The following is a 27779-nucleotide window of genomic DNA, read 5'->3' as shown; positions in this document are numbered from 1 at the left end:
AGCCCTGCATGAAATGTTGAAATCAGGTGGCTCCCATGGGTCCCCTGGCTGTCTCTTTCCTCTCCCCTCCACTTACCTCAGCCTCTGCTTCTGCCACTCTCAATCTTTCCTCTGCGGAGCCTGCTGCCATTAACTTTGGAAAGCTGGCGAAAGTGACTAAAGCGCCAGCAGCGGCCATGGGCCTTCAGGAACCAGCCCCCTCCCCAGAAAAAGGATGGGAGAATGACCCGGGTTGCATGCCATGTATTTGACAATTAAACACAACTAAATTAATAAACTCTGTTTTAATTTTATTTATACAACCATCAAAAACATTAGTGGAGCATACATAATGATAAAAAACTAAATTATGTGTTAGTAGGCGTACACTTTTACTTTATTGACTTCTTTGTCTTCACATTCTCGTTTCTTATTATAGTAATAAAAAGTGTTGTCCTTCCGCTGAAGTTTTTTCACGTATCCTGTCTCTGGCCAACGATCCACCTGCAAAAAAAGTAAGAAAGAGCGTTAAATATGGAATCGTGCTGTAACTATCAGATGAGGTGGTATCAAGGTTTACCTCCTAGTTGAACTTTACTGTACCCTACAATTTAACTTACACAATGTGTATTTGTTTTAAATCGGTATAAAGTGGTATTTTCAAATTCACTTTCCAACGTATTGGGGCTGTGAGTATAAGAAGACTGCAAAGTTAGTTGGAGGGGGTTTGGCATCTTAAGTAGCAGAACAGCCATAAAGTGTGGCAGACACCAGGAAATTAGAACTGAGACATATAATGAGAGATTGAGTACATTGAAACACAACTGTTTTATTTATTTTATTTTATTTATTTTATTGTACTTATGGAGGGTGTTAGACCTGTCTGCCCTTTGGGTTGCCCCTCCTATTTATTATTTATTTTTGTCCCCTTTCTGCCCCTCATATCCCTTAATTTTTTATGTCCACTGGATTTTTGTGGTGTTGACCTGGGGGATAGATGCTCTTTTGCCCTCATATTTTTTTACCTAAGGCCTAGGTGCCTTTTCTGACTAAAATTCATCAAGACCTACAAAATGGTGGATACCAACTGCCATAACTGCCACACCTGAGGCTTGACCCATAAGTGAAGAATAGGAGCCCTCTAGAACCTTCTGGTCCCTTCTGGACCTCCTAGGGTCAGCCTATATAAGGCCAGCACCAGGGCGGCCATTTTGTAGAGAGTTGCTGAGAGGCCAGCTAGGAGTTTAGACCACAGGTCAAGGAGGAAAGTGCGCTGAAGGCGGGTTGATGGTCCTTTGGGGCTGCTATTCCCTACTGTTGATACTTCCCCGCGTGTGGATCTGACCCTGTCTAGGTCCTCAATGCCTGAAGGCTGCCCCGGGACCCTCAGAAAATAGGAGCTGCAAGGCGCCCGATTCCCACCTTTCTCCCCATCCCCAGCAGTGTTTAAAGAGCGGTGGGGGCTGCAGGTGACTACCTCATCGTTGCTGAGTGCACGTCCGAGCTGCCGGCTCGCCAACTGCCCAGCGGGGAGGTGAGGGGGCTTGAGGAAGTCCCCGAGTGGTGGTGTCATCGGTTCCGCTACTGCGCGGAAAGAAGAGAGCAGTGTTTGCCCTTCGCGCAGGCTCAGTGGCAGCGCGGCCGAGGGGAGTGTCCTAGCTGAGGGAGCGGCCTGTAGTGATCTGCTGGTGGTGAGTGGCGGCGTCCCTCTCCCGCTCAGGGCCGGAAGCGCAGCTTCTCACAGAAACACCCTCGCGAGTGAGCAGTTCGAGGGAAGACGCTACCGGAGGCGTGGCGGTGTCTCTGCGCGGCGCAGGTCCCAGTGGTGAGTCAGCCAGTGAGAGGAGCAGCCGGGGAGCCGACGGGGATCTTCCGCCTCCCGGAAATCCGCCGCTCCGGGGCACTTTTGACTGAAGAAGGCAACGCAGGGTGGGGATTGAATTCCCCAACCGGCTACGGTCCCAGCCCCCCACCCTGACTTCATCAACCAAGTGCGAAGTAAGTAGGAAGAGGGAGGCTGGGCTGGCTTAGGAAGCCTTCGATCTCTCGAGGAAGTGGGTCCAGTCGAACACGAGGTGGATAAGGAGGAGAGAGAGAGCCTTTGGAAGGAAACTGACAGTACTGTGAACTAAAACAGGCGGGAGGGGAGGTTTATGTGCTCAGGTGCTAGTCAATCCAGACGGGGGCTAATCTAAGGGAGAAGCCACGGAGGATAACCTGAGGGAAGTGCAATCTACATTCTTTTAGATAGAGGCAAGGGATCCTGGGAAACAGTGCCTTTTCCCCTTATGAGTAGGTATACCTAAGAAACTTCCCCCTTGAATTGAGAAAGCTTCTCAAGTACATCAGAGCTTAATCACAGAAGGGTCTTGAGCTGTGAACTGAACTTCAGTTATAAATTGAGTGTGAGGAGAGAGTTGGGGAATTCATATTGCCTTGATATTTGCCTCACCACGTTGACAACTGTAGAATTTCCCTTCAAGTCTCCTATGTCAAAATGAGCCTAAAATTATTGATCTGCTATATAAAAACTTATTGAGTTGATAAAGAAACTTTCACTCGTGGAAACCAAAGGTGACCTGAATTTACGTAGTGAACAGCTGGTGCTCACCGAGAATCTTTGTATTGAATTCTTCTGCTTGTAAATCGAGTAGTAATGATTTTTCTTCTGTAAAAACTGTTTAGTGCTGATTTCTTCTATGCAGAGCTAAATTTATGTACTGTGGTTAAAGAGTGCTAAGTACCCACGGAGACTTAAAGAGAACTTTTATAAAACAGCTCATATTTTTCTAACCTTGGTGTAGTGTCCTTATTTTTGAGTGGGTGGATGTTTGGTTACTGATGAGTGTGATGCAAACTTAGCACATGTTCCTTGGAGTTAGGCCTTCCCTCTTAGTGCCAAGCTACCTTATGTGACTTGGGATCCCCTAGGTCCAACAGAGGGCAACATTCATCCCAAGGGACATCACGGCGCTAAGAAAGCAAGAACCTGTTTGAAAGGTGTTTGGGTGCATGAGACATCATCATTTGGGTTTTAGACAGCCAGCCCAACGCGTCAGCAATTGAGTACTGAGACAAGCCACGAGTTTACACTTTAAAAATAACTGCCAGATGTTTAACTCGTTCCATGCTGATGACGGAACCGCTCCGTCATCAGCCGCGGTGGCGCTGTGCTGATGACGGAGCGGTTCCATCATGGCCTGGCCACCGCGCCTGCGCGGCGTTGATTTTGCGCCTGCGCGTTCTATTGAGCGGGCGGGGCCATGACCGTACCGCTCCGTCATGAGCACAGCTCTACCGCGGCTGGTTACGGAGCGGTTCCGTCACCAGCATGTGCCCGCCGCGCGGCCCCCCGCCCCCTTAGTGCTGCGGCGGAATAGCTTGGCAGTTCGGGCTGGACTGTTCCCATGAGGCACAGGGTCAGATTGATTTGCATATAGCCATGTCTGAACTGGGGTGGCAGAGTGGGCTAAAGGACGGTGATGGATTAAACCCAGATCTTTTGACTGGGTGTGAGTGTTTGATTGATTCAGATGCTCCGTCCATCACCACCCCCTTTTGTACCGCTTTTGGCCGCCATAAGTGTGGCAGGGTATGCTCAGACGTGAGTCCCTTGCTCACTTTGCCACTGGATTCAAGCAAGCCAGGCTGAAGACGGCTGGAATGCCAGAAACCGGTCCTCGGAAGCTTGTTTCCGGTCCAGGGAAGACATGGCTTGGCAGTTCAGGCTGGACTGTTCCCATGAGGCACAGGGTCAGACTGATTTGCATATAGCCATGTCTGAACTGGGGTGGCAGAGTGGGCTAAAGAACGGTGATGGATTAAACCCAGATCTTTTGATTGGGTGTGAGTGTTTGATTGATTCAGATCCTCCCTCCATCACACCCCCTTTTGTACCGATTATGGAATTAAAGGCACCTGCTGCTGTGTTCCGTGCCTCCAGCAATTTTCAACAAGATGATGGATGGAGTGCTGAAACTTTGCAACCAAACTGGGTGGCCTGGTGAGCAAAATAACAATGGATTTAATCCAGGTCTCTTGATTGGGGGTGAATGTTTTCATTTGTTTAGCATTCTGTCCATCATTTCTTTGTGCAGCATTTTTCGCCTTAAGTGGGATGGGTAAGCCCAGACGTGGGTCCCTTGCTCACTGTGCCACTGGATACAAGCTAGCCTGACTGATAGTGGTGATATCCCGAAACCGGTCCCAGGATGCTTGTTTCCTGTCCAGAGAGGTCCTGGCTTGGCAGTTTGGTCTGGACTATTACAATGAAGAGCAGGGTCAAGACTGATTTGCATATGACTGGGTATAAACTGGGGTGGCGTGGTGAGCAAAAGAACAATGGATTTAACCCATCTCTCTTGACTGGGGGTGAATGTCTGATTTATTCAGCATTCCGTCCAGCATTTGTTGCTGCAGCAATTTTCCAGCAACAATAAAAATGTCAAGTTAACTGGTGATTAATGGAATTAGTGATTAATGGAGAGAGATAGAGTTTTGTCTGGTGGAAATTTTTGACTCATCATAAAGTAGTGCAGTGGGTTAAGATGCCTGCTGCCAAAAAGCGTACCACGCAGATACCAGAAGTGCATATAATTTAATAGTTCGGTGGATCGCTGCTTTAGTCAGATCCTTTTGTTACTTGCTATTTATTAGGTAAAATCCTAATATAGAACAGTGAGTTATTACCAGTGCCACCGGAATTATGTAGCAGAGGAGGGCCAAATTATGTGGCAAGGTTGAGTAAATTATGCAGCAAGAAAAGGCAAAGTATGCAGCGTAATGCAGCACATTTTGTTATAGTATTACTATATTATTTTGTCATTTTTACTCTGTCTGGGTATTGGTTGCACCTCATGTAGTACCAATTTAACACCTAAATGCACTAATAAGCAACAGAAAGGTGACCAGTCAACCTTTGCATTGGGCCTTCTCCCCGCTACAACACTTGTAACTTTTGAACCGTTTGAGTTAGAAACACATTTGTTTTGGGTAAAATCTGTAGATTATGCTAACAGATGATGAATTATGTTGCAAGGTATAGTCATCTGAAAAACGCCATGGCCGCACAATCTCATAATTCCAGTGGCCCTGGCTATTACCTGTCAACAAAGCACTGCATGAGGAAAGCATTTGAGAGCGTGGATATGGAGCCTTGAGGGGCACAGTTAAAGGGTGGCAGTGAGGGAATCCGTGGAGGTCACTGGGGCGCCAACAAACATCGTCGCACCAGGCGCCACCAGCAATAAAGCCAGCCCAGCCTTCTAGGACTGTTGGTTTCTTGCATCATCTTTGTCATGTATGCACACTGACTTGGGGCATAAATGGATAGTACATGTAGAGATTTACTATACATTTTTTCCACGTGTACTCACCATGAAGATATATATGTACATCGATGAGGAGTTATGAAAAGTAAATCTTAACTTATCTGTATATACTTGTATTTACTATCTTATTCTTTGTAAATAGTCTTTTTTTATAGTCAATTTTATTGATTTTTGAAAGAACATACAAAGAAAGGAAAAAGTAATGATACAGCACAATTGACCATTAGTCAATTAGTCATTAACATCACAGAGTATGCCTGTGAGGGCAGTGCGCATACAAGCATAGTAATCTTGAACCGCATTACAAAAGCAGCATTATCAAGGAGAATATACAGCTTTAGAGACCTCGTCAATCTAGTTGGTGCAACCATTTGCCCTATATCCTTTTATGTTTGTTTGGGCATCCCCTGGCTTTAAACAAAGGTTTTTCCTGGTTGGCACACCCATCCATCCCTCTGCGCCATTTAGTTACTCAAGGGGGTTCAGGTTGTGACCATGTCGCAGCGATGGCCCATTTAGCCACCATAGTGGTCGTCCCTAGGAATAGTTTATCTGCTCGGGACACATCTAGGCCATCCATGACTCACAGGGGGAGTTGTAGGGGGCTATGGGGCACCTGCCGACCCAGGACATATGTGAGTTCTGATTCTATTCTATCCCAGTACGCTGCGATTCGGGGACTGGACCAGACCATGTGATAAAAGTCTGCCGGCTGTTGTCCACAGCGTGCACAATCTGGTGAGGTACCCTATGGAGGCGCTCTGGGGTAACGTAGGCGTTGTGCAGATAATATAGTTGGATTAGGCAGAGTCTGGCTGATTGGTAATGGTCTTGGGGCTATAAGTGCATCCGGCTAATCTGCCCAGCCATCCCTCCCATCTGTGTCGGAGTGGGTCGAGTGTTGTAGGGCTGTTGTTAGTGAGGGTGCGGTATATCTGTGAAACTCCTCCTTTCCCCAGGTTTCACATCATGACTTGTGCTTCTGGGATGCGTGGTGCAGGTTGACATGTGGGCGCTGAGGGCGTGTCACAGCTGCAGGTATTTGTAAAATTGTGAAGCGTGGAGGGTATAACGCTCTTGTAGGTCTTGGAATGTCCTAATGTGATCATCTATCCAAATGTCACCTAGTTGTGATATGCCGAGGTGGTCCCATCTTTTGAATCCTTCTAGTGCTGCCACTTCACCCAACAACATGCCCTTGCCAGAGAGGTGTCTGTCGAGTCAATTTGTTGTCACAAAGTGTATGTCGTAGGGCCGAGCTCCAGGCTAATAGTACCGCCAGAGTCACTGTCGGCAGCGCCCCAGGTATTGGACAACCATATAAGGTGGCTTGGAGGCGGGAGAAGTCCAAGTCTCTAAGTTTGGTTTTGTAGGCCGTGTCAGAACAACCCCCTGTGAACCAATCGTCAAGGACAAGCAACCGAGTGGCTAAGTAGTATAGGTAAACATCAGTCATGCCCATACCTCCATCGAAATGCGGGGTCCGACATCGAGCAAAGGCTATGCGTGGTCTCACCCCACCCCACAGAAATCTAGTAGCCATGCTATCTATCTCCTTGAACCAGCTCCATGGGAAGTGGAAGGGTGTATTTTGAATATTATATAAAAACTGAGGGAGGATCATCATCTTGAATAGTGCTACCTTCCGGAGTGGATTAAGTGTTAAGGTTTGCCAGTGCTGGACATCCTCTTTAGCTTTCTTGATAAGTGGGGTGATGTTTAGTGCCCATTCTAGCTCGGGAGCAAAGCGACCTATATGCCCAGATATTTAAATGACTGTCGCTTAATGAGAATGGTTGATTGCTAATCAAAACATTCTCTGGAGAGGTGGAGGGGTGCCAGAGTCTATTTACCCGGGTTAAGCAAGAGGCCTGAGACGTTTTCAAAGGCTCGAAGAGCCTGCAGACATCTAGGACAAGAGTGGGCCGGGTCCGCCAGGAAGAGCAGGACGTCAACCGCATATAAGGTAATTTTGTCAGTATGATGGTTCCCCCAGGTCCAGCCCTAGACCAGGTTGTTGCTGAGGGAGACCGCAGTGAAACGTATCAGGCTCACACGGAGATTGTGGTGAGAAAGAGAAAGTTACAAATAGAGCAGCCACATTCTTGAATTTGATGGAATGTATTGTGGTTTTAATAAATAGCCCATCCCCGGACACATTTCAAATTTGAGGATTGTTACAGTTGTACAAATGTCGCTGGAGTAGAACTATTGTGACAACGCCATTTGATGCCATGAGTTGCCTTTTTCTTTAACTTGACAATTCCACAACACCGTTCAGTTGTTCCTCGTAGCCCTGTCTTGACGAGGCCCAAGTAGTAGGGCTGAAACACATTGACAACTGGAAAAGGAGGAATCCGTTGAATATTGATTTGAAATATAATCACAGACTTTCACATAAATAAGTTTTCTTTGAGGTGGAGAGGGTACATCTAATGTGCATAGGGTTATCACACAGCGGATCGCAATGAATTTTTGGAACGGACACTTGTAAAAAATTCAGGAAACTATTATTATTTTTGATTTTTTTGTAATTTTGTATGTGCTCTTTATGTGTATGGTGTATATATTTTTGTCTGATTGTTTCTTTTAAAATTGGCAGAAAAAGACCATTGGTCCTTACCTGATATGAATTAAGAAATAAAATATGGTTTTGACCGGGAATGAATAATGAATGTGATTTATTAAGAAATACATACGAATTTGATAGGATATTGATCCAATGTATAGGAGTACTTAAATGCACCCTATTTGAAGTTTTGGATATCTGTTCCTCAACATCATTTTGTTCTTTGTATATTGGACCAGGTTGTCAGCCCAAATAAGACACGCCAAGGGCTCCATCGCCAACGCGAATAGGAGTGTTGAAAGGGGGCAGCCCTGTCTTGTACCTCTTTGCATCGGAAATGCCTATGGGAGAACTCCATTTTTGAGTATTCTAGCACTAGGGTGGGGGTACAGAACCAGAACGAAGCCACGGAAGTGTTGGCCTAGGCCCATCATTGTTAGCACGTCTTTTAGGTAGAGCCAATCGGCCATGTCAAAGACCTTTTCGAAGTAGACAAGGAGGAGCGCCAGATTGGGGGTAAGCAGATGGCGATTTGCAAGAGCCAAGTCGAGGCGACACAGACAGTGTCTAGTGCTGCATGCTGGCATGAAGCCACCCTGATCTGGATGGATCTGTTTACTTAAGAATGGATGCAGGAGTTGGGCCAGGATCATGGTGTACATCTTAACCTCTGTATTGATTAAGGAAATCAGGCGGTAATCTGCACTGGCTGCCGAAGGCGGCTGAGTCTTGGGGATAACCACATTGGTCGCTACATCCATTTCAGGGGGAAATGTCCCAGTGTCTGTGATGCACTGGAATAGGACGGAAACGTGAGGGACTACTAGGTCACTGTATGCAGCATAGTACTCCTGTGGGAGCCCGTCTGGGCCTGGTGTTTTCACGGATGCTAGTGAGGACTTGCATTGTTAATCTCGTCTGGGGTGAAGGGGAGGTCAAGATTGGCCACCTCAGATTGTTTTAGACAGGGAAGATGAACCCTTTCATGATCAAGTAAGTCAGAGAGAGAGGCCTCGGTTTGAGAGCGTAGTATAAGCAGGCATAGTAATCAGCAAATCTCAGCGTGATCGCAGGCGACATATGTTGGGTGGGCCAGAGAGGCCCCCGATTTTGAGAACTATTCGGTTTGTGAGGGGGTATGAAGCTAACCTGTGTAGCAACTTCCCATTCTTGTCACCCCAACCATACGCTTGGGCAACAGAGGAACGCCATAGCAACTGGAAGGAGTCTAGTAAAATGTGTTTGATCTCTTCGCGCACAATTGTGAGCTGCATGTCTTGTGTTTCGTCTTGGGCCCTGCTCAGGTCAGTCTCTAGACGGGTTGCTTGTGCCTCTAGAAGAGTTAGATGGCTATTTTTAGATAGTCGTGTCCGTAGCAGGCCTGAGGCCACTCCTCTGATAGTGGCTTTACTTGCCTCCCAGAGGGTGCTTGGGGAGGCAACAGAGCCTAGGTTGGTGAGGAAGTATTGGCACAGTTCCTTCCCGACACCTTTGTAAATCTCTCTACTTTGCAAGAACCAGGGGTTTAATCGCCTCATCGGTTAAAACATGTCAGGGGTTTCGCCTAGGTGTAGGAGCAGGGCTGAGTGGTCCGAGATTCCTCTGGGAAGAATAAAAATGTCGGCTACTCTATGACACTCGGTGGCGGGCATGAAGAACATGTTGATTCGTGTCTGCGTGCGGTGTGCTGCTGAAGTGTGAGTGTGGTGGGGAGTTTGAGGGTTACCGTTTCTCTATACGTCGCATAGGCCCAAAGTGCCCGCCCAGTCAATCTGTCTTTTGTGTGTGCTATCCTAGGATGGGAGGGTGTGCCAGTGGTGTCAAGTGTCGGTTGCATGACTGCATTAAAGTCATCCCCTAGTATTGTCTGTCCTAAGGGCAGGGCAGAGATGACGTCGGTGAGATGTCTCAGTGATAGTGTGAGCGTGGCTGGTGGGATGTATACAGAGATCAAGTTGAGGGTGTTCCCTTCCAGAGTTCGTCGCAGTAGGATAGCGACTCCCCTTGAGCATCTTTCAAAGCCCGAGTACCACACCCTGTCGAACCCATATCTTATGAGAAAGGGACATCTAGTCCCCAGGAGATGGATCTCCTGGAGCAAGAGAATGTCGGAAGCATGTCTGTGGGCGTACTTCAACACTGCTGTGCGCTTAATACGATCAAGCAACCCATTGAAATTCCATAATAAGACACAGAGAGAGTTATTTCCTTGAAGTGCATGCATCATGCAAGGTATCTAGAGCACGGGGAGCCGTAAATATAGTCTTGGTGCAAAGATTGCATGTGGAACTAGGCAGTCTGTGCACCAATGAAGGGGTAATGAGCAGCAGTAGGCCATTTGTAATAAAAATGGCTCTGCTCTGCTTTCTCCCCCTTGCTGAAAGCAGCACAGTAACTTTGGTTGCTGCACCCTGTCGAACCACAATCCTAGTCAGAACATACAGGACATAATAAGGTCAGACTTATTACGGACTACAGTAGACTCTCCCTTCAATTTAAGAAATACCTACAAAAACAGTGACGGACTGGCTCCTTAAAAGCCATATTTCTGAGAGACCTAACATCAGGTTTCAGAGGGGGAGGACATTCAGAAATCTCTTCAGTCCGAGCTACCCCAAACAAAAGCTAAAACAGAACTGGCTTACAAAACACATGCCTGGTTTCTACAAATGTGGACATTACGGAATGTGCAGACATGCAATGCACAAAACCAAGAAGTTTACGGTTAAAGATGTGGGGAATTTTGACATACATAACACCAAATATGTTGTGTACCTCATTTTCTGTAAATGTGACCGAACATATGTGGGCAGCACAATTAGATGCCTTAAAGAAAGGGTGTGGGAACATATGAGAGCAGTCAAGTCCAATGATGCACAATACCCTATTGCCACCCATGCAATGGAATGTCCGGCACAACAGACATATAGGAGCTTCACATTTTGTGGCGGATCCCCGAGGGAGGGGGGGAATAGGGAGCTCTATTTGTGGCGCAGAGAGGCAATGTGGATATTACGATTAAGGTCCATAGAAATCGGGCTGAATATCGACCATGAACTGCAATACCTCCTAGATGACTGATACATTTTCTGTATGTGACGTTCCTTGCCACAATAACCTACAATATCTGCAGACATTTTTAAATTTAAATTTGAAATATCTTACTTGTGGGTATGTGGTTTCTGGACTGCTATTTATGATAACTGTTACTTTCAATACTTGTCTTCAAGATTTACAATGCACTAAGATTGGGTCACCTATGCGAGGTTACTAGTTCTAGGTTATTCATGCACAGTGAATATGCCCAAACACTACTTTATTCGTAATTACTATGCCCGTAAACCTAGACCTCTTACCATGGAATCTTTTTGTTCCCTTGTCCTAAGTTTGCCTTTACCTTATAGCCATACCAGGATATGACTATCACTTTGGTCTATTAGCAACTATAATTCTTATTAGAAATTGTAACCATATTCACCAATCTTGATGTCTGGAGAACAATACTCTGTCAAATAGACATAAGATTAAATACATGTAATAATCACAACCTAGACCTATTGAAAACGTATTACTAACATCGACGTTAATATAACGCCAATAACTAATGCTAGGCTTTCACTTACAAGGTGGTAGTCCATCCTCTTTTGAGTTCTTACATTCGCGGAATTTATATAATTATTATTTTATCATTTCGCTCCGATAATGAATTTACCTTAATTTATTAAAGATCTATACGACTACCTAACTATGAAACCCAATCTTTAAATATTGTAGAGCACTCATGTATTGCAACTCACAACCACCCGTTCCAATATGGCATCAAATTTCCAAGGCCAGTACTAGCTTACATAGCAATAGTCTGTTTTCTCTCTTCTCCTTCTTTATAATCATGACCTAAAATGGTGCTTACACAATACGCCAATGGTCATGCCACGAGAGGAGTGTAAGAGGTAAGAACGCAAGCACGTAGGAAATGTCCTTCCTATTTTCTCTAAGCTCACGCTAGATACATTTTACTCTTATATTCTAGGGACCGCACACGGACCTTTACATCTTTTTGGATACTTTAGATTTATCGGAAATACCCCATACACTGTGATCCTTATTAATAACAAATTTGGGGTGAGTCAATTAAATTGCCTGGTCACTTACTATGTATTATCGCATATCAGCTATGTAGGCTACATTTACGGGTTCTGCTTAATTTGCAACAACTGACTCGACCGTTTACTTTAGTTGTTTAACATTTCTACTAAGTCTACACCTACGAACATTTGGTTACTGCTGGACTACCCTAAAAACTGGGTGTACTAATGATATTATATATCGGGTGAGTCAAGCTTACTACCCTTTGCCACCAATGAATTATAGCGTATTACAGATAGACAGACTATACGTCACGTAACGAAGATATAGGCTACTTACGGTTGCCGCATACAGACTACCCTATATACTGGGGCATAATATCGGATAAGTCAAGTTAATAACCATTTTTTATTACTGCAGTATAGCGCAACAGATAGGTTGTACATTTGGCTGTCGACATATATGTAAATTGTGACGTAAGTCATGTGGGTTCTCCACAGACTTTGTCAATTGATCACCAACAATAACCAATCTAAGCAGCACGGCCAGAATATGCATTGGGTGGCACACTGACGGCCAGGCTTGACTTCTGATTTTATTTTATTATAAAGAGGCATGTGATTAGCTATCACATGATTATTATCACATGGGGCTATAAGGTTACACACAGTATACCAGTTAATCCTGCAGTTCACAAATATCTGTGACCTCGCTTGGTGAGCTGTTCTGTTACTACCTTATTTTAATTTTTTTCCTGCATTTCCTTCATCCACTTACTCATTAATCCCCATTTATTAGTTTGCTTACAGTACCACAAACTATTTGAATTAAGAAAAATACATCTACATTTGTTGTTACATACTATCTAAAGTGAAAAAAACCTGAATGTTACCTGTGAAGCATAGGCCTACGAGTCGAAGACAAATATAAGCTATTTGACTCTTTTCCTAAAAATGTCACTTGATAATACACTAAATACGTACAGGTCAAAAATATGCATGTGATAATCACAACCTCACGCTAGTCGGTGATGGTGATGTATTTAGCATACTTTGGGAGTTTGTTTTCCTGATTATTATTTTAATTAATTATTGTAGTCCCGATGAAGTTGCTAAACCAACGAAAAACGTGTTGGATACATGAACATTGAAAATGATCTGCGAATAGAAGATCTCTGAAGCCAAAGATTTGGATGACTGTATTTTGCATGTGGAACATATATTCTCTTTGAAGTCTACTCAGGATGACTACTGAATGGGAATAACTTACTGTATATAATTTGTTTACAGTGTGGGCCTAAGGGTTATTTAAACATTTATGTAACCTTCTCTAATAATGAGCCTATATAGGAATCTCTATTAATATTTTTACTTTAACTTGTAAACATGCAGTGGTATTGTTAAAGCTGATTCTTCTTTGGTTTCTCTCTGTCCTGCACAATCGTGCAAAAGAACTATCTTTAACCTCACACCATCACTTTAGACTTCCTTTGGTCACCCGGTGAACAAGTTATTCCACTTGTCTATTCAAGAATATCAACTGACGGTGTACTTATATGGCAATGACACTCACAAAGGAATTGTTTTACCTACAGAAACCTTAGCATGTTTTATTTATTTTTAAACTTGCATTGAATAAAAGTAACCTTGATGTGTTTACACAGTTGCTACATATTTACGCAGGTACCCACATGCTTCCAAAACTGTCCACTATCTAACTTGTTCAACTGGTAGGTAAAATCTGTTAGGGAACTGCTTTTTTGCACGTATGAAATTGTACCGCCACAGTCTATTGGTGATATTAGTAAATGTTGTATTTTGTTGTTTATTTAATGATTCTCTTTTAAACCATGAGAAATACTTGAGGTAGGCACGGCTCAAACTAGGGTACTACAAATTTCTGCACCGGTGGCACTAGAGCCCCATTTAGAATGCACCAAGCAGAATTGTGCGAAACTCCACCTGCTAGCATTGCTCCGAGGTAAACTGTGTAAATTACCCCTAAACATGGCCTGTCTGTGTTTCGCAACAGCCCTGGCTGTCGCCAAGCTTTGCATCAATGGAAATCAGACACTGTCACCACTGTAGAGTTGTGGCTTAGGGAAATGACCGGCACCACCCGCACCTAGGGGTGTGGGCCCTTAGTAGCATCTCGGGCTCAAACTGTGGGGCGTGACCCCAGGGGGGCAATGGAGTGATGTGAAGGGAGTCGCGCTATCACAGTCACACTTCGGCCCTGGCCTACAGGGCTTCAGCTTCCCTCCTGCCCGGTCCTGTGTCTCAGCCCGGGCTGCTGCAGTGTAGCTCGCGCTGCTGGGGGCTCGGCTGGGCAGTGTCTGGAGTCTTATCTCCAGCACGCCTGAGTTTTTCACAGGTCTTTAAAAACCATTTGCATATTAACATACCTATGTTAACTGGTTACTGAGGCATTGTTTTTTAATGGTTCCAGTACCCCCTGGGCCCCCACTCTGCCTAATCCTTACATTTGTATTTTTAAACTTACTGCTGTAGTGTGAGAATGCATTTAATGAAAAGGAATATAAAGTTGGGTTGCCAAAAGAAAAATGCCTGCTCTTGACACTAAATAAAGTTATAAATACAAAAGTATGCATTAATTAGTTATGTGACTTTTCTGTCTTTGTTCTCTTTAATTTTCAGTCATGGATCATTGAGTCAGCCCTAGAACACAATTAAAAGTGACACAATTAAAAGTGCTTTCTATTTATATTTGCTGTTTTAAGTATTCACAGATAAGTGCTAAAAATACAGCTTTAGGTGACTGCTTATTTCTGGGCCATCAAAATAATGAGCTGGTAACCCTAATCATATGACTGGAAGTTTGTTGCAGGATCAGCACATTATTTATTTCCTCCAGCCTCGATCCCTGATTATTGCCATTACAGCAGTAGGTTAACTTATATCTCAAACCCTACGCTTCAAGTTTCTGGGAATGCACCCTGCATTCAGACAACTCACACTGATCACCATGCACTCACAGTAATCACAATGCACTCACAGCAATCACCCTGCACTCACACTGATCACCATGCACTCACACTGATCACCATGCACTCACACCATTCACCCGCTCACCCAGCACTCACGGTGATCACAATGCATTCACACTGATCACCATGCACTCACACCATTCACCCGCTCACCCTGCACTCACACTGATCACCATGCACTCACACCATTCACCCGCTCACCCTGCACTGAAAGTGATCACAATGCACTCACAGTGATCACAATGCACTCACACTGATCACCATGCAATCACAACATTCACCCGCTCACCCTGCACTCACAGTGATCACTCTGCACTAACAATACGCTTGCATTGTTCACCCTGTACCTCACCCTGGAGTCACACGAGCACACTACTCACCCTGCACTCATGTGAAACTTCACTCACCTGTGCCCCCTCACTGCTCAATCTGTAGCTCACTCAAACAAGGCCATCACTAACCATGCATAATTTTCGTCCCACTCTGCACTTACAGACGAACCCAAATTCATATGGTCACCTCACTCATCCTGAAGTCACTCCTTTTACCCTACTCTCACACTGTTGCATAACTCACCGTGCAGTCACATGGGCACTCTTGTCACCCACACAGTGCAGAAGGTTAAAGTGCCTGGTACAAAGAACATGTACCATGCACATCACAGAACTGAGTGTAAGTCAACTATGAGTAGCGCTATAAAAAAATGAAATGCTTGTCAGAAAGGTGCTATAGAGAGATAAGGTGAGTCGTGTGTGACCCGTGTTAGGGCCAGCCCAGGCTGGGAGTGTTAGCCCTCCCCCGCCCCCCCCCCCCCCCGAAGTTCGGGTCTAGTGGATCCCCTGCTTCTGCATATTATTATTTACATCTGCTGCCTGAAGGCAAATGAGAAACAAACAGAAGGGGAAGGAGAACCAGCCAAATGGGGTGACATACAGAGCATAGAGCCAGGTTTTTATATCTTCCTAAAGGATAATAGATTCTTGGTGTAGTGAAGCAAAGGAGGGTGCAAGTTCCATAACTGCACGGCCTGCACCAAAACAGCGAGAGAGACAATTCATGCCTTCCTGAATTAGGGAACAATAAGCAGAGGGGCACAGGGCGAGAGGAGCATATGGGTCCGACCCGTATGCTCCACGAGGAGAGATGAGAGAACAGCAAGGGAGTGGGATAATTCAATTGAAGAGGTCAGGGATGAGGTGAAATGTGAAGTTCTAAAGCGAAGCGCGGACACGCAAGAAGTGAGTGTGAGCAAAAGATGAGGACTACTGTTAAACTGTGAGATAAGATAGCTGAGAGATGATCTGTGACCTAAAAAGATAATTTGATGCGACATAGGTGAGGGACAGCAGCAATAGGGAAAGAGAGGGAGTATTGGGGTGTGTGCTGAGCAGTGATTCATTTGTAATACAACATATGCCAGGGCCCTCACCAGTAGGCCACTGCAACTTTAACCACCCACCATTGCCTGGCCTGTGCGGCCAATGACAATACCTATGCAACGACCAACCATAACACTCGTACAAGTGTGACTATTCAGACTATTTCAGGCCACCAAAGCTATAAAGAATAGCATGGGTGTCAGGAGGTTATCTTTTTTAGTGTATATTGAATTAATAAACAGCTGTTCTGCTCATCTCTAAATTACACAGACAGAGCCACCATCTGGAAGTCTGTCATAGTGCCAGTGTGCATAATTAGATGCCAGTGCGGAGCACCGGAAACCACCTGCTCAAATTAGGCACTGGTGCTGAGGTAACACGGAAGAGGGACGTTGGTTCAAGAAAGTGTGGAAGACAAAGGGGAGATGTGAAAGATGAATAGAGGGACTGGAGAGGTGTAAGATACAAATAGACAAAAATTTGAACGGATAGACTTGAGGTGAATGAGAAGAGCTGAGGTGCATGGGAGGTGACGGGGCCAAAGACGCCATGAGATAAATGAGAAAGACTGTTTAGAGATGAGGACAATGAAAAGACAGAATGGCAAGAGGTGATTAAAGGTGAAAAGACAGAATGGCAAGAGGTGATTAAAGGTGAAGTGAGAGGTAAAATCTGGGGAGTTCAGAAATTGTAACAAGCATTTACAATGCAATGGTTTTGCCTTTGTTAAAGTTAGAGCTATTGGCATTGCTCTTGACATTATTTTTATTTATGTTTATGTTTTGTTTTAACATAAATACAAAATAATTTTCAGTTTTAAGTCACAAACGTACAGCGCAAAAAGTAACTCACTGACAGACTAAGTCGCAGTACATATATTAGCTTTAGCCTACAGCGCCTAGAAATCTGCTATGAAGAGCGCTACATTGTGGCCACGTGAAGCGCCACCTCACGCAGTTTGCAGCCCTTGTCCCATCGCAGGGATGGAGGTGGCATTCATAAAGAACGAATATACGGGTTAAATAATTTGTCGCTACTATGCCCTTAGCGCCCTCGTGTAAATAATTAAATTGTTCTGCTGTTCCCTGGTACTTTGGAACTTTTATGCTAATGTTACCAGCCGCTAGTGAACTCTGCACAGGAGTTTTTGGCAATTTACGGTTATCAAGAAGTACAGCGTCTGCCTTGAGATAATTGTGACACAAACTTGGTATGCATTGAAAGAAATACAGAAAAAAATACAGAACACATTAGACCGTATGTTGCACACGCACAACAGTAGAGACGATTGAACAATTTTCAAATATACTGGTCGGTGGGTCAGATTGCGAGTAAAGGAGGGAAGGACCGGGCCGGGGGGAAATTGTCCAGGAGAAGTTGAGGGGGGGGAGGGGTGCACGGAAAAAAGCATGCAAGGGGGGGGGAGAACGGAAGGGAGCCAAATGGAGTGGGGGGGGCACCGCATGCTGCCAAGGAAGAGAGCGAAGGGGGGCTAGGGACGAGAAAAAGGGGGCCATCAGAGGAAAGGAATTTGTGGAGGAGGAGGCCGGCGTGGGCAGTCGATGGTAGGGGATGGCTAATTGGGTTGGTAGGGGGGGGGGGGCGCGGGGCATGCGGGCGAAGGAAGATAGGCACGGCACTTCACTATGATTCACAAAGAATAACTGCGGTGGTGGGTTTTAACGCGGTCCTGAATAAATAGTGTGTATTGTAAACAAGTAACGCAATTATTGTGTCAGTGACTTCCCTGGAAAGCATCTTAGGTTTTGGTAATGTGGGCTTGGAGTACTCAGCTATGCTCCCGTCTTTGCCAGGACTGGAGGCATGAGGGGGGCAGACGCACAATGAAGGGTAATAAAGGTTGCATACGAGAGGTGCGGGTCGAGGCTACATCTGGTAGGACAGTGGCGCGTGGCAGGGGTGCCACAGTGCGCAACGCAACAGTGATCGCAGCAGAGGGGAGGGGGGCGACGACAAGGAGAGCCGGTGGGCGTGGGTAGGGGGCTGGCTACAGATCGTTGGGGGCACAGCGGAAGGTTTGGAGGTGGGATGGGGCCGGTCTAGGGGGCAGGTTTCAGTGGGAGGGGGCCGGCAGCACAGGGTGGGGGCTTGGCTGGGCTGGGAAAGGGGGGGGTCTTCCACGGGCGGATGGGTGGCGCTCGGTCTACCTGAAGGAACAGGGGGGCAAAGGATTAACGTGAGTGAGCTATTTATTTATTTATTTGTTTGTTTGTGCGGTCTTGTGTGGCGCGGGCTTTGCCCGGGGGTGTCGGGGTGCTTCGCGGGGGGACCAATAATGATATACAGGAGCGTAAAACGGAGGCACACAATAAGTTGCATGGATCATAAGTGACACTAGTGAGCAACAAAAATACAGGAGGTAGCAATCGGTGCATTAAAAAAAAAAGTGAAAGGGGTGCAGGTTACAAAAATTTACTAAATACACATAGACGTGCAATACTGCAATAAAAGGCAGACACTCCATCACAAGAACAGACGTTACGTAGGCAATGGAGGCACCAGTGCAAGTATTTAAAACAAACAAAAGGTGTGAGGTAGCAAACACTATGTTACAAGGCGGAAGTGGCGTGTGCGGGTTCCGGGGGGGCTGCCGTTCACGGGTATTGGGATGTTGCTGGGCATTTGGACTGCCGGGACGCGCTGGGGGGGCATGGTCCGGGCCGGGGGGCTCTCTGGTGGTGGGGGGGTCTTGCGGGGGCGTGGGTTGGGCTTGGGGGTGTCCTTGGGCCTGGGGGGGAGGTGGTCCGGGGCTGGGGCGGGGATTTGCTGGGCCTAGGAGTTCGGAACGGGGCACAAGGAGGGGGGTTGGCTGGATTGAGGAATTAATGCCATGGAATAGTGGATGTATGGGATGCGGGCAGAGGGGAGAAGGCAGGGGGGGCAAGGACTCAGCAGAAGGAAAAGGAGGGGCATTCGCCACAAGCGCAGGAGGGCAGACGACACACTCAAAGGGACGCCGTCGCCTGGGCAGTGCCAAGCAGAGGAACGCCGGTGCGGAGCCTGTTTGGCCGCAGCTGCAGAGAGGGCGGGGGCGCCTGGGTAAGAAAGTGCAAATTCCGCATTACAAATTGTACAAGAAGGTGCTTGCGTATGCGGGGGTGTGGCTTCTATGCGCTGCAATGGGTGCGAACTTCGTGCATGGTGGGGGGGGGACACGTGGCATGAAAGGTCGTGTGGACACGGGGCAGGCAGCAGGGGACACATAAAGCGGGGACGGATGCCTTGGTAACAGGTGCTGGATGGACTGGGTCGGAGCCCGTGGGGTGCCCTGCGGTTACCTGCAGACTTGTATGGGCCAGACTGGGGTTGTGCTTGTCCGGCAGGCGTTTCACGAGTACAATAGGGCAGGTGTAAAGCTCTCGCCCGGTTTACATTGCATGTAAAGCATTAAAAGCCCGCTGCGTAGCTTAGAGTCAGGTGCAGGACTTGCTCCCTGCGGGAACGGGCACACGGAAAGCGGGAGGGGGGCAGGGGCGGGAACGGGCACACGGAGCGCGGGAGGGGGGAACGAGATAAAAACATGCCGCTTACCTGAGCATTGAGCAGGAGAAACAGTGGTCGACGGGCCCCGGCGCCATCTTCGGCGGAATGAGAAAACACGCCCTGACAGAAAGAAAAAAAACAACACGCCCACCGCCGAGATGACGCGCACAGAGGGGCGGAGAGGGAAAAAATCGCGGGAACGCCCCCGAATCTGGTCCGGCCTTGACGGACAGATCTCTGTTCCAATGGCTAGCCTCCATTTATGGAGCTAGCCAATGGAATAGAGGGCAGATTCAAGTCCCCCATACTGAAAACTAAAGATTTCTCCTGGGGGCGAGCTAAAGCTCCATGCCCCAGGCAAAACCTTACAAGCATTTACAATGCAACGGTTTCGCCTTTGGAAAAGTTAGACCTATTGGCATTGTAATTGACAAAATTTTTATTTATGTGTTGGTTTTGAAAACAGATAAATAAATGACATTGTCATTTACAATGCCAATAGCTTAATCTCTTGCAAATGCGAGACCTATTGTACCCTACGGACGAGCTCAGCAGACAGCTATTACTACCACACACCCACATCCAGAGCCACACACACACAAGCCAGCCACACACACCCAGAACGGCCCTTATTGCTTGAAGTACATCAAGACCCTTGTTGCTGGTATACAGCATGCTTCAATTTTACGCTGGTAATAATAGCACACATTAAATTGCTCAAAATCACACAGTGCTGGTCAAATGCTGAATCTGGGATTAGAAACCAAAAGGTTTTTAATTAATAGCTGCACCAAAGACTGGCAGAATGACCCTAGTGGCATCTGCAGTCAGGTGCAGTATGCCCATACAGAAATTGGCTTCCCAGCTGGAGTGATAGATAGCTTGTGGCTTTACAGTTGTGGATTGAGAACCACGTGGCTCAAATACCGATGCTGAACATCATCAGATGCTCTAAGTCACCAGTTCCTTTACAGGGAAGTCAACATGAAATTTGGCACCTCTTCACTCCCTTTTACTTGTTAAGTTGGAGCATTCTTAAAACAAACAGTCGAAGAAAGTAGGTCTTTGAAAAGCGTTACTTCTATTTCCTTTGAACCCACTGCAACTGGCTGCTGAGATTGCTTTCAGTGCGAGGAAAGGAACTGCGCCCCCGGTCCAAAGCAAAAACTGAATGAAAGATAATTGCAAACCTAAGGCTTAGGAACCCTTGGATGCTTTCCTGCCTCAACCCATTGTTTAACTCACACGGAAAGGCATTGCATTAAATGTAAAGGCGACGGAGACTTCAATAACGAGAGGCACTATATAATGTTATTACACACCTCTGTCAGGGCGATGCTGTGCACTGCTCAGAGGAAAGTCCAACATACCCGTGGCACTCATGATGCGATATTACGAGGCCTCTGAGGGGTACAACACACACAACTCAGAGCAGTGTGGTATGAATCCCCCAAGGGTAACACATCACATACACACTCAGCTTTAAGGAGTCCCAGTGTGTACCTCTCTCTCTTTACCCCCCAAACACACACAACCCTCAGAGCAGCACTGTGTTCACTACACTGATGGGAGCGATGACAGAACTCACCCAGCACCAAAGGATCACACTGCACACAATACCTCCACACCCACCCACACCCCTCAGGACGATATGATGTCGCATGGCTTGGGGGCCGGGGGCAGATCATAACTCTCCTCCACACACAACGACGCAAGGGAATATCATATACTACCCCCCTCCCACACACACACACAAACTCACGTGGGCTCAGTTTAAGTAACATACTCAGGGAAGAGTATATCCGCCAATCCCAGATAGTCGCGACATACACCCACTGAAAGTGTGCCACTAGAACACCCGCCACACATCACAGGGACATAACGACACACTCCACCAGCATAATGCAGGAACATATGTGCATTATGCAGCACTTTCTCTGGCAGTATCATATCCATCCATTTCAACTAGAAGCAGCAGATTTTTAAATCTCCAAATTAGGCATATTATGTGACAAATGCAGCAACCGTTAAGTATGTTGTAAACGCAGCAACCACAGAATCGCATAAACCTGGCGTCCATTGTTTTAGCAGCAATTCATTCACGAAAGGCAAACAAAACCGGAATATTCCAATTCTAAACAGTGCCCATTGTTAACTGCACTTTGAAGACAATCACTTCTTTGGTTTAAAAGAAAGCAAAATAAAATATGCAAATAATGGGTAAAATGTAATATTGTCATGGGCTACCTTCTGTATTTACAAACTGCTCGACCTTTGACCTTGTGGTTTAAGATGTCACCATTAGCCCTGGGTGGCAACAGTGGACAAGATCACACGGTTACCCTTTATCTGGTCTCTCCCCTGCGCCGACTTCCTTAAGGAGAGACCTTGCATGCAGGTGTCAAAGGTCAACGTCTCTTCCCCCCCTGCGGTGATTGTGCTCGAAGCTTCAAACGGGGCCGATTCGTGACTTCCTCCGATTTTGCAACGCTGCCTTCACCCCTGCTCTCCCGCCCCCTGGCAAACCTGTTAATTACCCTTTACACATACAAATATCACCCCTGGCCAACCAAGTGCCTCTTTGTGCTCAGTAATTCATCGCCCAGCCCCCTCCATTGGAATTCGCCCCTCCCTGCTCAGGCACATTTAAATAGTTATTGTCTGTGTAGCTTGCGCCCATGAATGACCCCCCACCCCTCAAAATGTTTCCATCAGGCTTGAGCTCTTCAGAGCCGGTGCACGTGCACCACCCCATGGTGAAGAACTGCAGTCCGAAATCACATCCGAGTACACAATGAAAGTGAGATTAAGCACAGATAACGCTGCCACCGGCCTCTTGGCGCTTGAATAATGCGCGTCTGCTGGTGATCTCAGAAGGATGAAAGCCGAAAGCCGAGGTCGGTTCTGAGGGAGTCGACCCAACAGCACATCTGCAGCAGGCGCTCTAGCCCACCGCGCTATCATCTCCAAGCTCCTCGGGACTCCTGTGAGACCATGGGCCTGGCTTCGAGAAGCCAGGGGCCCAGGGCTACAAGCCAGGACTTCAAGGCGCGTTGCGCTGTATGAAACGGGGGGGGTTCCTGCACGGATCCACCATGATAAGCAGGGGCAGTGTGCAGGCCCTGCGCGGATCAGGGCAGACAGGGGCAGTGTGCAGGCCCTGCGCGGATCCAGGACATGCAGAGATAGTCTGCATCCATGGATACTAGGACAGTGGTGCACACCACAGTGTAAAACAGGACAGAGTTCCTGAACGTTCTAGTGGCCCTTCCCTCCTACACTAGACAATAGACCCCACCTGCTCGCCAACCACTCTCCCCGTTTGTATTTCGTTGTCTTTCCCAATCACTTCGTTTGCACCTTTGCCTCTTCACCCATCCGCACCCTCCTTCCATCTCCCCTCCCCTTCCCCCTCCCCCCCAGGGCACTGCCCTTTCCTGTCGGGACCAACGCCAGGCGTCGCACGAGCCCCTTCAATGCCTGGAGACAGTTTTATGTCGCATTATTTGCCGCCATGAATGCGCACTACGAAGTAACCGCTAGGGGGCGGCACCGGCCCTTCCAATGAAGCGATCGCGGGGAAGGGGTTTGGCATCGAAAAGTTTCTTTCCGAGAGGTTGTGTTTAATAACGATTCGAGCGAATTTCGTTTTGTATGGCTGAACATTTCTGCTTTACTGCTGTGTGTAGTATTTTGGGGAAAACCACTTAAACAAACGAACACATTTTTTTTGCCCCACCCCTTCCACCTTAACAAACAACAAGATAGAAGCAGTTTACGTGGTGAATGGGGTTCAAAGTGGGGAGATTTGCACATCAAAAGAAAGTTGAGGCTTGTGTGAGACCAAACAATATTATGGACCTCAGAGGATACAAAGCGAGGCAGACGGAGAGTGAAAGGGAGGGGGGGGGGGGCGGGAACGGGCCCATGGGGAGGGGGGCTGAACGGACACACGGACAGCGGGAGGGGGGGCGGGAAGGCAAGAATTAAAAAAAACACTCACCTGGACTTCTTCCGCCGGCCGTGGTCGGCATGAAATGACGAATCCAAACGAATAAAAAAAAAAAAAAAACTCCGTCCACCGCCCAATGACGATGCAAAAAGGGTGGAGTGGGGAAAAAAATGCAGGAACGCCCACGAATCTGGTTCGTGAATGACGGACAGATCTCTGTTCCAATGGCTAGCCTCCATTTATGGAGCTAGCCAATGGAACAGAGGGCGTATTCAAGTCCCCCATACTGAAAACTAAAGATTTCTCCTGGGGGCGGAGCTAAAGCTCCGTGCCCCAGGCGAAACCTAAAAAGGGGTGAAAGAAAATGGCCTGCAATGTGTGAGCGGGATCAGAGGTTGGGAGAGGAGAGAAGAGAGGGATGGAAGGAACTGGGTGAGAGGAAAGGGGCATGGGTAAACTGCTTAACTCTGCACAAGACCGCCAGGGTTTGAAGGGACACTTGCTGCTCCCGGCCAGGGCCAGGTGAGCTTCTAATGTGGCAGAGCGTATTCATGCGGAGTGGGAGGACCTTCACAAAGGTTGACTAGACATCTTTCTGATGTTAAGTGCTGTATTTTGGTTATAAACTGGTACTGTTGGGGTGAAATCTTTCCTCAGTGTTACTGTGTTTAAAAAATTTCAAAATAATAAAGCAATGCCATCCCAAAATACATGGCATCACAGAACATTATTTACATTTTCTACCCACACAATTTAGTCAAGCCTGTCGCATAATTTGGTCCTCACTTACCTCATAATTCCAGTAGCCCTGCCTACAGGTTTAGAAATGTTTGTCAGGAGAGGGTCTTTACACCTGAAAATGTTGACAGGGGGGTCTCGGCATCCAAAAGTTTGAAGACCTCTGTTGTAGGTGGACGGAAGTAAAGGGGCCAGGCCCGTGTGATGGGAGAGATCGGGAAACCCTCTTTGTCCCTTCCAACAGCTACCGAGGAGGCAGACCAGTGGCAAGTTTTCCCGGGGATATGGCGTTCCAGTTTCAATGCGGAAGGCAGTACTGGAAGTGCCTACCTTGGGGCGAACGCTGATTAGTAGGCTGCTTCTCAGCTTGGGGGGTTAGGGAGGGGCCTCATAGCGTAGTCATATTTGGGTGCTAGAAGGAGTCACTGTGGCCTAGTGGTTAGGTTAGCAGACTCTCGCACCAAAGGTCATGAGTGAAAGTCCTGAGCTTTAATGGTTTGTAGTGAATATGGTACTGATGGTCGCGGGGTTTGTTCCACGATTTCTCTGCATCAAGGTTTGTAATCTGGGGCATTTGTGTATTGAATAACCAGGTGCACGTGTCCACAGGTTACCTCGGGGTATGGTGGGAACTTGAATGGGTGTTTTTAACTGAGGCAATAAGTGATTGTGTGTACTCTATGCCTGGGGATGTTTGGCGCGTGGCGGCATTTGCGTAAGTTAATGTCAGGATAAGGTAAACCGTGGCTCTAGGGTAGAAAATATCTCAGGGGCCAGGATGCTCATCGCAGAGGGTTGGAACGTCGGGGATGGCGAGAGGTGGACCACGAACTAAGGGACGCTAAGCGGCCGGGGAAAACAAGGAGCAGATTCCCCTGATTCAGTGATTTATTTCCTGGTGCTTGGATATGTGTTCAGGCTTAGGTATGGCGAACAACAGATGTTACCTTTAACTCACCCAGCTGGATATTGATGATGGGGGGGTGCCAACACGCACGAATAGGGAGAAGCATGGGGGTGGACCTACCATGAGTGCAGCCACAGATTCGTTCGAGGATTGCATCCTTGAATAACTTATGAACTACTAGGGAGTGATTTAGTGTTATTACGAGGGAGCAAGGTTTAACTCTCCTCGCTATCTGGCAACATTCTCGTTGAGTAGAATTTATTTAAAGTTTTCTGCCCTGTATCATCAATCGGATTAATGCTGGTTTTTCTCTCTTCCGGTCTATGTTTACGGGAGGCTTGTGAAGGGAGCTGGGTCATCGAGCAAGATCCGGACGTCTCTCGAGCAACAGGACGATCACAGCATGGGTTTGTTCGCTGGCTGCACCAACTAGGAGCACGAAAAGGATCTGGTATGAATGGCCCACGTGGTGGAATTGAGGACTCCACTTCAAGTCTCGGCGTTGGCTCAACACCAGGTGGTTAGTATAGGGAATGCAGACGGGGAGGTGTTTTGCCTTATTTTCTGAATATGGGGGGCCAAGGATTTTTGGGCCTGGGCAGTTCTTTTACTTACGGATGTTAGGGGAAATCACATGGACGAAAGAAAGTGAACATGTGAGTTGTACAGATAAATCATGTTATTTTGGGAACACTTAGCAGATGGGTACTACGGCTGCTGGGTTTGGCATTCGTTTGTCATTGTGTTAGTCGGTCCCCGTGCCGAAGAAAAGGTGCATTACAGACTTATAAGGAGCAAACAGGTTCAGCAGAATTAACAAGCTGTTGTCTTCTAAGGGCAGAGATTTATTTCTCTGTGGCATTACCGGGGTAAATGTTACCCGTTCCCCCATCCACTTTAGCCTTGGATGGACAGGTTATCCTGTTGCGCATGCGACTGGATACTGTGAAAGAACTCAACGGCAGAAGAGACCGAGGTCCTATAGTTCACATTTACGCTTCAGGATCGGTCCATCGCTCTTCATCGGACTGAGAATAGTGAGCTGGTGTTTCCTGTCATCGCCTTAGAGAAGTGGAGAAGCAGGGAGTTCCACCTGCGGCATTAAGTGACACAGCATTGATTAGAGGCTTAGGTCACATATTCGCGATACAATCTGAGGAAGCCATGAGTTAGAACTATTACTGCCGAACAGCCCCTTGTGTGAATATATCCTAATCGTAAACGTGCATCACACTGCTGTGTGTCTGCAAATTCATCTTAAACACCGCGAGTGGTAAAGGCACTGTTGGTGGTCGAGCGTGGGTGTGGGCCCATTGTAGCAGGGTTTCATTTGGGCTGCCTGTACACGCCTTAACTATTGGGACTGTCTAGCCTTACTTTGGTCTATTGGGTGCAGCCCATTAAATCGAGCTAAGGGGTTGGCACAGATAGCACAGTACACGGAGCCGGATCTTCCAAGCTCATCGTTTCCAGGGTTCGCGTCCCGCTAATCCTTTATTTGGAACTGACTAGATGCAGCTGTGGTCATCACTGGTAGGTTATGAAATACAGGGTGACCTGCTAGCCCTAATCCAAGAACTGCATAAAGAAAACTGGGCACAGATAATCCTGGATAAGGAGGGAGGATTGACAAAGAGAATCCCAATTGGGAACGGTTTAAGGCAGGGTTGTGTACTTGCCCCCCTATTATTCTCTCTGTTCTTAGCAGACCTGCCTCAAAAGTTGAGAGAGGTTAGAGGGGCAAACCCAAAACTGGGAGGAAACCAGATATCATGCCTCCTCTATGCTGATGATCTGGTAATTATGGACCAGACGCAGATTGGGCTCCAAAGAAAAATAAATCGATTCAAAGAATACTGTACTACCAAAAAACTAGTAGTTAATATGGAGAAAACAAAAATTGTTTGCTTTGGTAGGAGAAAAACAAAGTTCTCTTGGTACCTGGGCACAGTATTACTTGAGAGGGTAGCTGACTATAGATATCTGGGAATGTGGTTTTCTGGTACCCTGAAATGGCATACTCATTTACAAGCACTAAAAATGAGGGCATTGGCTTCCGTGAAAGGTTTAAAAAGATTCAACAATACATACGGAGAAATGTCGGACAGACTGGTCCTGAAAGCCTATCAAGCAATGGTGCCCCCCCAATTCTTGTATGGAGCCGAAGTTATCTACTTAAGCTGTAAGACCTCCTGGGATAGAGAGGAGGGAAATATATTAAAAAGCCTATTTGCACTGCCCAAATCTTCTATGGTACAGGCGGCCAGACTTGAGTTGGGAATCACCTCGTGGGCGATAACCGCCTGTATGGCCCTGGTACGATTCTGG

At 46.9% G+C, this 27779-nt stretch overlaps 1 protein-coding gene across 1 annotated transcript in view; it reads right to left on the bottom strand.

The window, feature by feature from the left end:
- Window positions 1-269: 269 nt before the first annotated feature.
- The window catches only part of MEIG1 (meiosis/spermiogenesis associated 1), a 212286-nt gene continuing 184776 nt past the window's right edge, over window positions 270-27779 (bottom strand). Inside the window, exon 3 of the mRNA XM_086938548.1 lies at window positions 270-483. Coding sequence (XP_086794674.1) covers window positions 355-483 — 129 coding nt within the window. The 3' untranslated portion in view covers window positions 270-354. The remainder of the gene's footprint in view (window positions 484-27779) is intronic.

This window comes from Lissotriton vulgaris, chromosome 1_1 (assembly GCF_964263255.1).
Source record: "Lissotriton vulgaris chromosome 1_1, aLisVul1.2, whole genome shotgun sequence".
Taxonomy (NCBI): domain Eukaryota; kingdom Metazoa; phylum Chordata; class Amphibia; order Caudata; family Salamandridae; genus Lissotriton; species Lissotriton vulgaris.
Note: the sequence above shows the minus strand (reverse complement) of the source record. Positions and strands in the feature narration are given on the sequence as shown.